Source organism: Strigops habroptila, chromosome 2, assembly GCF_004027225.2.
Source record: "Strigops habroptila isolate Jane chromosome 2, bStrHab1.2.pri, whole genome shotgun sequence".
Classification (NCBI taxonomy): domain Eukaryota; kingdom Metazoa; phylum Chordata; class Aves; order Psittaciformes; family Psittacidae; genus Strigops; species Strigops habroptila.
The window spans coordinates 47,362,638-47,375,586 of record NC_044278.2 but is presented as its reverse complement, the minus strand read 5'-3'; the positions used below and the strand labels follow the sequence as shown (position 1 = coordinate 47,375,586).

The 12,949-nt window shown below is 37.2% G+C and overlaps 1 protein-coding gene across 3 annotated transcripts in view; it reads left to right on the top strand.

Annotated features, from left to right (window-relative positions):
• Positions 1-2,569, top strand: part of EGFL6 (EGF like domain multiple 6) — a 36,592-nt gene extending 34,023 nt beyond the window's left edge. For all 3 annotated transcript variants that reach the window (XM_030476750.1, XM_030476749.1, XM_030476751.1), the window contains 2 exons: positions 416-681; positions 1,911-2,569. In XM_030476750.1, the coding sequence (XP_030332610.1) occupies positions 416-681; positions 1,911-2,006 (362 nt within the window). In that variant the 3' untranslated portion in view covers positions 2,007-2,569. The remainder of the gene's footprint in view (positions 1-415; positions 682-1,910) is intronic.
• The last annotated feature ends 10,380 nt before the right edge of the window (positions 2,570-12,949 follow it).

Below are 12,949 nucleotides of genomic sequence, written 5' to 3'. Positions count from 1 at the left end.
CAAAAACCCGGTTCATTTATGAGTTTGTCATCACTGTAGAGGCCAGTGGAAAGAGTGTTATTCAGCTCAGGTACTAAAAGGGTCTGACCACAGAGGCACAGCAGCATGTTTCAGGCTGTTGCATTTGGAAAACTGAAATGGTTTTGCCCTTAAAAGACAGTGCAAGGAATAATGACTGTAATTGCCGGTAAAATATGAACTCATCTCCTCTGTAAACTGATCTGATTTCCAGTAGTGCAATTTTGTTCCTTGCAAAGTACACTTCCTGCTGCTTTTCTCCAGTCTGATTTTGAATTATTCAAGTAACACAGCTTCCATGTATTTTCTTAGCAAATATGTATTCAATTTGCAAATAATGGACACAAGACCATTAAAGATGCATTTTCCCTTTTTTTTTTTTTTGTTTTGTTACCAGGCGATGGGTACTACATGGCAGTTCCAGCTTTTGTAGGGCACAAGAAGGATATGGGGCGTCTAAACCTGCTCCTCACCAACCTCAAACCAAAGAGCAGCTACTGCCTGATTTTCAGTTATCGGCTTGCTGGTGAGAGAGTGGGGAAACTTCGAGTGTTCCTGGCAAACAAAAAACCTGCTCCTGTCTGGGAGGAGAACAAAGGAAAAGATGAAAAGTGGAGAACTGGAAAATTAGAGATATTTCAGGGGGCTGAAACCACCAATAGTGTAAGTATAACACAATTTATAAGACAACTGCCATAACCAACACAACAGCTCAATTTCATAATCCTCAAGTGTTCCACCAACTGTTTTATAGGCATCGATTACTGGCAATTGAAAGGCTTATCTGAAATGGGAAACAGGAGCACACATTTTAGGAGAGAAAAAAGTTACTATCTGGTTGTAATTTCAGAACTGAATTACCCCAGTTGGTTAGAACACTCATGCCAATAATCCTGTCATTTTGTAGAAAACCTGCACCAGATCATAAATTAACACAAGCAATCAAAATCTGTCCTTAACACCTCATGCAACAGAGGCATACATACATGCCTGGAAAAATTAAAATTATCTCTTTCATAGAAGAGGATGCTCTCAAACCACACTAACCAGACCGTTAGAGCAAAAAGAGACACCATATATAATCAAGGGTGGGCAACTGCCTTAGGAGCAGGACATACTAGCCAACAGGGAACACTGTGCACTAATGTATGCCTCTGAGAACTGCCTCAATCAGTACATCAGCAAGTTTTTCCTTGAAATTCTAGGGCCTGGTTCTCATTTATGTGACTGAACATATTCAGTGCCGTGTAAAGGCTTTTACTGTATAATTGCATACTGTGAGTATAAATTAAATGCAAGCCCTTTCCAAGGTTCTTTAACTGCTGCAATGATGTAGAAGAGCCCTTACATAAATGAGAATCAGACTATAAAATAAAAACCCAGGCATCCTATTCATAAAAATAAACCTACTCTCCCTATACAGTATACATACTATACTATATACAAGTATAGTACATATAGAGAGTAAAAATATGTATAGAATATACACCCAAAACCTAACAATCCTATCAAGTAGATCGAAAATGAACAGTTGTAATGTCTTCAAGAAATGAAGTGCACTCACAACACATACTTTAATAAAATGTCATTATTATAATAGGATTTCACTCAATTTGCCTTTTTTTTTTTTTTTTTTTTTTTTTTTTTTACAATGAAAATAAGTAATCTTATTACCGGAATCCATTTGGTATTGTAAACCTGTGCAGGGGATTATAAATCTAGTTCAAATAATAGAGGGAAATTCTAAAAACTGCAAGAATTTAAGTCATTAATTCCTGTATTGTGATAAAACATTCCTCAGATAGAGCATTATAACTAATTAACATTAGGAGTTGCTAAATGGTTGGATATACTACATTTTCATTGTTAATACATCTCTTTTCTTTTGACAGGTCACTTTTGAATCAGAACGTGGCAAGGGCAAAACTGGAGAAATTGGAGTGGACAATGTTATACTAATTTCTGGTCTATGCCCAGAAGATACCTGATAATGGATATTTGAGTGTACTGGATTTAATACTATTTTTAATATTTGCCTTACTAGTAGAGTATTTTTGCATCATTTTGTTCTTTATAAAAAAAAACAAAACCATAAAAACTGTGCATTGTACTTACTGTAGCAATGCAAACAGAAAAACTGTTTGTGCAAGATGCAGAGTACACTTTTGTATGAGTTATTCTAATTCTAATACACACTTTGAGGGTAGCACTACTGTATTTTATCATTGAACGTCAGGGTTTCTAAAGTGTTGTCTAGCTTTTTTTATGAATTCTACATGCTTTTATTCCTTAAAGTTCTTTTCAAAGCTATTCTTAAGTCTTCTATTTCTTCTCTTCTACACTACAAGAACATAAAGCAGCATTTAAGAGGATGCTAGTACTTCTGGTGACGTAATTTTAACATCTTGCTTAGTGTGCAGACATTCAATCTATTCAACAAGTAAGAAGAAAGAGAAGAGCTTTATTTCCTTCTTGATGGAGCTAAGCAAGTTCTAAGTGGAGTCATGTCTTTGAGGAATATTTTCATTACTAATAAAAAGTATGTAAAATACCTTGTTTGCCATCAGTGTCTTTAAGTCATGCAATCACTGTTTAGAAATGATCCTTTTATAGCTTTATAAGCATTTAATGTTCATTGTTAGCATATGATGTAAGCAACTGGCACTGAAAAGAAAAGGTAAAAAAGAATGACCCATTATTAGCACTTAGGAAACTTCATGTTATGTACTGACCTTCAGGAAAAAATTGGCCTCATGTCCCTTCAAACTTCAGCAAAAGGGATAGAGATTATCTGTCATCCCCAGGAGCAGGAAGGTGAGCAGAATCTTCTCTCACAAACTACGAGCTGCCACCCCGCCACACTCGCCCATGCACACACACACAAACAGGTATTCACACACATATATATTTGAGGAGGGTCTAGAATCCAGGTTCCACCTTTTATGAAAAGAAGACAATGGCGTGGAGAGCAAAACCATCTTCTTCCATCTTGTTATCTTTTCTGAAAGTACCTACTGGTCTGAATCCCAAGAGGACAGAGATGCCCACAGAGAAGCCCTGTTTCAGGCAATGATCAGTTAAATATGCACATATGAATATAAATAAATAGCCTATATGAACCTAAGCTTTTTAACAGAAAACAACTACAAAAGTTCAAACACCTTTAATCGCACCTATGAAGCAAGCCAGGGGTTCTTGAGACATTTCTTGTTGAAACACAGTAATTTTGCACTTTGCACACTGCTGAGGAAAGGGTAAGCAAGACTGGAAATGTCTGGAAAGTTCCAAAAGAAAAAATCTGGTAAGATTCCTGTGTAATCAGGAAATCATAGAATCATAGAATCATAGAATAGTTAGGGTTGAAAAGGACTTTAAGATCATCTAGTTCCAACCCCCTTACCATGGGCAGGGACACCTCACACTAAACCATGTCACCCAAAATGTTTATTCTTTGTTAGAACTGGTTTGTGTTATGAAACAGGTGCTCTGAGAATTGTACATGGACTTCAGCTTTGACATATGAATTTCTTTCCTGGTGTCTTTGGAGGTGATAAGGAAATGACAGAATAAGGAGTTGAGAAAACCAAACTCTCTTTAATCTTGGGGCAAAGACCCTGGGAATATCAAAGCAAGGAGGAAAGCTCCTTCAGTAGCAGATTGGATGCTGACTGTGATCTCAGGATTCCTGAAGAACCTGGCCACAATAAGGCAGGAAAGTGAACCAAGTATTTTTCTGGATGTGCTCCTCCTCTGACTCTCTGAACTACCCTTAGTGAAGACTGAGAGAATGTATTCAAATTCTGTGTCTAGCTTCAAACAGCCATAATTTACACACACACAGTGCCCCTAAAGCCTAAGAAGCCTAAGAATTGTTACAGTCTTGAGCATTACAGCGCAAATGATATATCTGAAATACATATGTGGAGCAACTAAGTCTACCTTAAAAGGTGCAGCTAGGCATTTCTTATATATGCAGTTATTTGGCATGGAAAGATAAATACTGACTGTGTAAGGCATAATATCTAAATATTATTTGCTCAATACACAAACAATAGACAGTAAACACAATCAACATGGTCAGATATGGAGCCAAATATGCTGATATTTACTCATTGTTGGTTAAATCGTAGTCCACCATGACTAATGACTGTGACAACTGCTTTAGTAGTTTTGGATGCATTCCATCCAAAAGACAAGATAAAAAAGAAAGATTTTGCATTTCATGGAATGAGCAAGAAAATTATTTGCATAGATCAGTAGAGAGTGCAAAGCTACCATAAGGCTTTCTGGAGAAGATGCAGAAGTTGTTCCTCGTTTGTTTGCAATGGATTGTCAGATAGCTTGCATCACAGCAGATTATAAAAATTATTCTAGCATAGTAAGACCTGAAGATCAAAACTGAAACCTTTTTTGTTGTGAATAAATTCAAAGATAGCTTCCGTGGAAGCAACAAAATAAATTCATTATGTAAAGACATTCACATAAACCACATCGGTGCGTCAGCAAATTAACCGGTATTGTTTGCAACATTCATTCAGAAGATGCAACTGCTCAGGGCAAAAGCTACATGTTTCTCCTTCAGAAGAAAAGTTAAAGGGCATATTATGCTCTACAGTCATTAACGCCTCAAAATGTTCCTGGCAGTTTTCCATTACTGTGAAATGTGAAATCCATTATCTGCTTGATTATTTTAGACAGCAAGAAACTGCACTGGGAGTATTTGAAAATGTTACAAGTATGCTATAATAAAGTGGCTTTAACTTTGATAACATCATTTGCAACTTTTAAGTCTGATAAAAAACATTGGAAACAGTACTCTGCCTACAAGTTAATAGAAAAAAAAGTGCTTCTAGCTAATTACTGAAATCTATACTACATCCTTCAAAAACTACTCAACAGATGGGCTCACTTAATCTTGAAGATTGAATAACAAAAGGTTTTGATCACTTTTCTTCAATTGCCAAAAGAATTAAAGGAGACATTTCATTTTGTCAGCCGTGAATACATGGAAATGATGAGGCATGTTCCCACAAGATGATTATCTTGTACCCTGCAATTGAAACGAACTTAAAACATTTTCCAGCTTTTAGATGTTATTTTTATACATTAAATAAGGATTCCCCACTGCAGTTTTTAAGGTGAAGATAATGGAGAGTGCTTTCAGTGACTGATTGCCACTCATATTTACTTCATAATTGCTATATTTTTTAGGATAGAGACATACACCTGCATGTACTGGAGGTATTGAAATTCATTACATTATATTAATGAAAATGTAAATAACAAGAAAGCTTGGATAATAACTTTCTTGATCATATGTGTGGTGTTGCATAAAAGCTTATCACAGCAAAAGCTTTTTGATGGAAATGAATTTCTAATTTTGATAGTCATTAACCTCTCAAATACCTGACTTTAAAGTTTGATTTCAACACATTCAGTCTCACTGTCCCTCCCCTTTCCAATCCCCAGCTATTCAGGAAGTCCACATTATAGAACTGTTGAGAGAACACTGATTGTTAATTTTTTATTTGGGGAATAGTTAGTCTTCAGTGATTCAGTAAAGCATGAAAGCATGACTGAATGTTTTAAGGAAATAGCCCAATACTCTGTCTGAAAATCTCTAAATTTCTTAATGTTTCTGCAATGAATTATGCCAATGTCTATTTCATATACACCGCTGAGAAGAATATTCTCCTTGGAGAGATCTGAGAAATCATTTTAATAGTGATCCTTTTAGGTCTTCAGACTTAACTTTAATCCCACATTTAAAGTGTTTTATTAATTTATTTTAAATTAAAGTATTTCAAAGCTAAATATTATGTAGAATACTACTATTTATGATAGACAGTTAATGTATTTGATGATACCAACAGTTAATGTATTTGTTACCAACAGAAGTAAGGTCTGAGTTAAATGAAACAGCATTTCCCTAGACTTGCCTTAAAATAGCATTTCATTCTTTTTTCTTCATATACTTCTTTTTGCTTCCACGCAAAGATGGTGCTTCAAGTTGGATGGTGTGCAGGAGCAACTCCAAGCACTCCCTCAAATGATTCCCAGGCAGAGTTTAGGAGTCAAAAGCACTCCCAGGAGGCAATTTGCATGCAGCAGCCCCATTCTTTGTAGCATAGAGGAGGAGGTGGCATATTTAATTTCCTGCCATTCCTTCTGCACACAGACAATAGCAAAGTTAGCAGCTCATGCAGGCACTTTAAATCTTCTTCCAGAGCTGACTGCCCTGCTCCATTGCTTTTCACTTGGTGTACAGGGAACATCAGTGCTTAACTTCAATGCCCAAAATCTGTTCATTGAGCTGGACACCACGGGGATGCCCAGTAAATCTGACTTAGGCAGGTAATGCAGTCAGTCAGAATTTGTCCCTTGGCTTCAGGCTGATAGAAGTTTAAATCTCTGTTTTGATTCACTGCAGTTTATTACAGTTACTATAATCTCTGTGCTTTGACTCACTGCAGTATTACAGTTTTCTTGCTATAGTTGATAGCTTAATAAGTGGTATTTTTGTGTACTGTATCAGGAATTGTCTTCTCACCTGAAAATATGACTCAATTTACAATTATGTAATACCATAAAAACCCAGAAGTTACAGCCATGATAAAATGACAGAAAACAGTGATAAAAAACTTTGAGGAATACATGCCATAAAGTAATCAGAAACATTATATTTCAAAAAAACACGAAAAAATATTACTCCCTCAAGCACTAATTCTATTCTAAACTAAGTAATGTTCACAGCAGATTTTAAAAGTGCTAGAGCAGGTTCTGTACTCAAGAAAGCCACATGTTCACTTACAGTGAATTACTCATTAGCATCACCTTCCTGCCCAGGATGTAAAGATACGGCAGTCCTAATTTTCTTCGTGTTCTTTGAAACTGCCAGAATGTTAAAATAGTCACCTTTTCTAGAGGCAAGGGGGAAGTTACAGAATGGCCCAACTATGCATATGGTTGAAAATGTGAGTGAAAGTGTGAACAGAAAGGTGATAAAGTTTGCCTTCATGGTTCAAGACCGTGAAACTGAAAGCTGATTGCAAATTATCTTGTGATACTGGGTGACTGTGCACAAAACTGAGATGGGAAAATAAATTGTGGGTGACTGCAAACTAATGGACCAGGAATAAATAATCTTTATATCTATATAGTTAGTGGCTCCAACTTAGCTACTACCTTTAAGGAAAATGATCTGGCAATGACTTCACTTCCTTTGAAATGCTCTGCACTAAAAATGACCAAAAAAGCAGATCATGCATGTAAATGCCCCATGCCCAGACTCAGTTCCCATACATTTTTCCTATATTTCCTGTACTGACATTGCTGTCCACCATGTCCTGCAGTGGAGGAACATAGGTCCACTTTGATTTACTTACTGGTTCCTTCCAGAGAGTCAATGGATTATTGGTGGTCATCACAGTTTGGGAGCTCTATTTTTTTTTTTTTGGGAGCACTGTGTATGTAAACAACCCCAGGGCTAGCACAACAAATTCATATTTGACTAATCAACATCAGACTCATTTGCTGTGGATGTATAGCAGAAAAAACTTCTCTCAAGTTATCTGTGCAGTACTTAACTGAGCAACTTAGATGGTTTCGTAACACTCCATTGACTAGCTGAATTTCTTCACATGCCCTGCTGGTAATTCAATTTTGAGTCTTCCTGGTGGTCTGATAGATACCCCCATCACGTACTGGTACTCTTGTCAGGAGGAAGAACCGGGAAACACATGGGAAATATCTCTCATTAATGCTACCCAGTTAACTTTATATGCACCATCCTCACCGTCTAAGTTCAGTACTTTACAGTGTTACAGAAAATGCACAGGGATCTCAGGACTGCCTGCTACAAACTGGCCCTCAAACAGGCAGCTCATCTAAGGTATGCTTGGTTTTCATCACTGGCAGAAATGCACAGAAGAGATGACTGCTAGGACTACAGTCATCTGCATCCAGTGTACCAAGACACAGGTGAGAGGCTTTGGCTTGCAGTGAACAAAGACATGAAGACATTATCCTCGCTGTCGCAGACTAGCTGGTGGGTGGCAGTTGTATGAACATCCTACCCAGTGCCCAAGAACAAGCTGGAGTGGGTTTAACCCACAACGGCTGGGGCACATGGAAATAAACAGCATGAGCAGCCATAACCGGAGAGGTGAGCAGCATTAGTAACAAGCTCATCCACCACCCAGTTCTGAAGGTTTTACCTGATCACACATGAGCAGCAGCAGTTCAGAGCTGGCCCAAGGAAATCCAGGGTCTGATCCATCTCCCTCTCAAAACTGGATCAGAGCCGAAAAACATGAAAATGACCCTTGAGACAAACAGCCACCCAAGACTTCTTTCTTTGTGTGAATGAACTTGCTTCAAATGCTATGAGGGGAAGTATGCTCATAAAATTAAATCTGCCAGAGCCCCAAAGTATGGCCCAATTCTTGGCTTTTCACAGTCTATGGACATGAGATTTGTGTAGGATCCTCTTCCACATATCATTAAGGATGGAAGAAGCGGTGATTTTTTAAAACACTTTGGTTCCCATTTCATTTCACTTCATTACATTTCATTTCATTTCATTTCATTTCATTTCATTTCATTATAACGATTCACTTACTAGTGCTCACATTATGTAATTTTTTTCTTTACTTGCACACATAATGGTAAGGAGCCTTTCATGAACTGAATTATACGTCTAGATCCTAGACAGATTTTGTAGGGTTTTTTCTGAGAACACTACAAGCCAACATAAATTCAAGACCTATTGACAAGATAACCTTCAAACTTTCTCCAGAAAGAAATACAGCACTGGACCAAAAAATGAATGCCATAGGGAGGGCATCTCTTTCTATGGGCCCTTTTTTATTTCTTTCAAAATTTGCTTGATCTGAGCTCCTCTCTCAAGAGAGAACGGATCTTGCCACTGAAGCAAACTGGCCACTACATAACTAAACAATGGAGAAAGTCAGCATTAGGTAACCCAAGAGTAGGGAAGGGAAGTTGGGAGAAGAGTCACTAGCTGGAGGATGGGAAAAATACGAAAGCCAGCCTCGAATGCTGATATACTGTGAGGGATATTTTCTTGTGCCTGGTTCTTACTGCTCCCTGAGCATATTCATGTTTCCTCCTACTGCAATGTTTGGTATCTAAATCAATAAATTCCATTATTAAATTTTAAAAAAATCCCACTTTGAAAGTACTGTGTACTTCTGCTTTTCCTGCTATCCCAGCTGCCTTCCTACACAAGATGGAAATGATTTTCAGGGGTTTATGCTAGAATACATATAATTGTACACTTCCCCTCAAATTGCATACCAAGTTGAAAGTCTTCTTTTTAATGTACATTCCCCTGTCAGGAGACAGATGCCTCATCTGGCTAGTGTCTGTTGGATATGGGAGACAGATACAACTACAAAGTCATGAAAACTTCTGCCAGTGAGATTGAGGCATGAATATATTGGCCACTCAGGGCTCCCACAGGAATTCAAGCAGTTGGAAAGAAGCCTTCAAAATCACTGCAGGATATTCTCCTAGTAGCTTCCCACACCTCCAACTTCACTAGTTTGCTATTTGCAGTACCTGTTTCTCCGCTTGTTGCTGCTGCTCTGCTGCTCTGCTACTCTGGGAACATCCTCTTCCAAACACTAGGCCATCTGGGGTCCTTCTCCTTAGTTGGTCAGTGCCGTGATTAATCATTCTTGGCTTTCTAGATTTTCAACGATAATGTGGTCTAATTCTCCTAGGCAGGAAACACAATAATAAAAATCATGTTTTAAAGTTCATGACAGAAAATGTCCATAATTCTGAAAAAATCGTTTTCATTCAGCTTTGCTAATTAGGAGTTTCTGAACCATCACCATCTTTCATTTTGTCTTTACAGTCATATTATCACAGAGAATTAATAAAAAACCATCCTGTTGTCAATTCAGTGTTTAAAAACCTATTTAAAAGGCTGTATGAGGCATAAATAAATAAATAAATAAATGATTATGGTTGTCCATAGGATTAATGGTACTTTTAGTAATTATATTTGTAATTCTGCCTTTCTTTGATTTTCAGTCAGGAGTCAAGAACAGTTTTTAATCATTTATCACAACTCTGGCATTCAAGCTTTTTGCTGAAGATACTGAGACACATTCTTTTCTCTGACATGTTGGTGTAAATCTTTTATTCATCTGATTTCACTATAGACATTTTGAATTATACTGGTGTTACGGAGAGCTGACACTGACTTTGCCTCCCTGTCTAGGAGCATTTCTAGCAAGTGACCATTTACCAGTTCCCTTTCAGGTTTTCAGGGAGGATACAATTTCCTTGAATCCTCTCCATAAGGAACAGCTGCAGCCATTACCTGTGCACAAGGTTTCAGAAAGTTCAAACCACAGTTCCAGTGCCTGTACCCAGGGATTTTAGAGGAAATGCCTGTCCATCTGTCCTTCCTGCACAACATATTTTGCCTGAACTATTCTGAAGAGACAGTTGTTACATTCCAAGAATGAACAAAAAAAAAATAACAGCCCAAAGCTTATCCTTTGTAAAACAAATTGAAGAAAGAAGATTTTAAAGGAATGCACAAATATTTTGTTTCAAATAACTGCATTACTAATATGTTGTGAATGGGAGTACATCTCCGCAGTATATCATTGTTAATGTATTACGAATACACATAATCTTCAAAACTCATTTTAAAAAAGCTTTTATTTCATTGAAAGAAACCACATTATCACCACATTATTGTCCTGCTTTCAATGACTGTGATCTCTCTCATAGATATAGGTATAAGTTAATAAGCAGAATAATTGTGGTAATTTTGCAGGATGTTTCCCACTTCATGGCAAGGCAGAACTGTTCACATGCGTTCTTACGCTAATGTTATCTTTTATGTGCCTCACATGCAGAAAATGCAAAGCTCATCTGAACTCCAAAATATTAAATTTTTATAGTATGGCCAACAGGATGTGTTGTAGCACTTTGGCACTACATGACATAGCAGTAAATTACATGATAAAATAGCAGCCTGTTATGACATTACAATACAATATACATAGTTTAAAAAACAAAAATATAAAAATAATATTACAGAATAAATAATATCCAATGATTTTATTTTTATTTTGGTTTTCTTTATATAGATATATTGTTTTAGAAAAAAAATTTAGGGTAGCTTATTTGAAATTATTACTATCCTGTACAAGAACCTTATGATGAACATTGTTTGACTCACATTTTTCCAACTAGTTCCGCAGATATTTAATGCTCTATCAGCTGACAGAATATCTCACTTTGTTGAACAGAAGCCTGTTTTTGGAGAAGCAGGTACTTATCATAGCCAATACTAAAGTCTCAAAGAAGTTGTTACTGTGAGAGTAGCACTGATTTTATCCTAAAACCCCATGCAAACAGAGATATACATATATATCATTACACACATATACACATATGTATGAATATAATGGGTATATCATTTTTATCATATTTTTGTTCTGTTTTACTTTGGGGGTAATTGAGAAAATATTGTCTCTGATTTATAAATGGGAAACCGGAGTAATGATTCATTAGATCATTCTTATTCATTAGATCAAAAACAACTTAATGGAGATGCAGAAGCTGTCCTTTGTGAGAAAAACCTCCCTCCAGGAGGGGCATCCTCAGTTTTGATCCCTGCACAAAGGAGGGCTAATCACAAGGAGCAAGTCATGATGCTTCTTGTGTCTTCCTGCCAAGGGAGCCCTGTTCCTCTGCAGTAGGCAAGGCACTTTCAGCTGAGGATATAAGGAATCCTGTATGTACCATACTCACAATCGTACAGATAGAGAAAAGGCATTCAAGAGCCTTATCCTGGGAGCCCCAGACTGAGACTAACTGCAAACTCTGCAGTATTGCAATGATAGCTGCTGCTGAGCTAATGACATACGTATGTTGCAAAAATGCTTAAAAATATGTAAGACAGGCCACTGGATGACAACATTTGGACCTGGAAGGCTTGGACTGTACTGCTAGTATTTTATTGTGCCAGTTCTGGACAGTCATACCATCTGCTTCAAATTCTTCATCTCTTGTTTCATAAAACTATGGACTCTTTGGGATAGGTTTTGTCCCACACTTTGTTGCTGTGTGAGCCACAAAAGGCGAAAAGAAAGGCTGATCTCAACTGTGGCCTCCAGCTAGCCAGGGCTAACCATTGCACCACACGATCAATCACTAATGAATTTGTGAGTTTGTCACAAATACATTGTGAGTTAAGTATTAGAAAGAATTAGCAATCATTTAGGGTTCTTCAGTTATCAGTGTGTAATGCAACCACTGCAGCACTGGCAAGGAAAGGTTTGACACCACCCAATAATGAACACGGATCACTGGTTCATTAAAAGAATTTAATAAATTGCTTATGTGATTTTTTACACCCAGTAAACAATAATGCAAGGATTTTCCCCTCCCCCCTCCCTTTATGATTAGTACTCGTGATGTTCATCATGTAAAAATAGGGAAAAAGAGGTGTGTCTGCTGTACATGACATTCATGCTGAAACATATCTGGCAAGTGCAGGTAGGTAAATTCAGTTTACTATCAGCAGAGGGCAACATGGTCCTAATTAGTGAATAAACCCAAAATGTATGAAAATATCACACCGACCTTTTACTGTAATTGCGAACAAACCCCAGCACACACCTGTACGTTTGCTGTAGAGCTGAAGTTCTGAAAGTATTAATCTTTTACAGAATCATTTTGAATGCCTATGTAAAACATACAAAAGAGGAAAGCACTGCAATGAAGTGCAGTGATAAATACATTTGTGAAATGATAAATACATTTGCTTTGACTAAAATACATCAAGTTTTAGGTGTTTACTGCCAAATCTGGTGTGTCCAGCACACTTCATTATATCCAAAGCTGTTACCGCAAGTAACTTCTATATTTATTTTCTTCA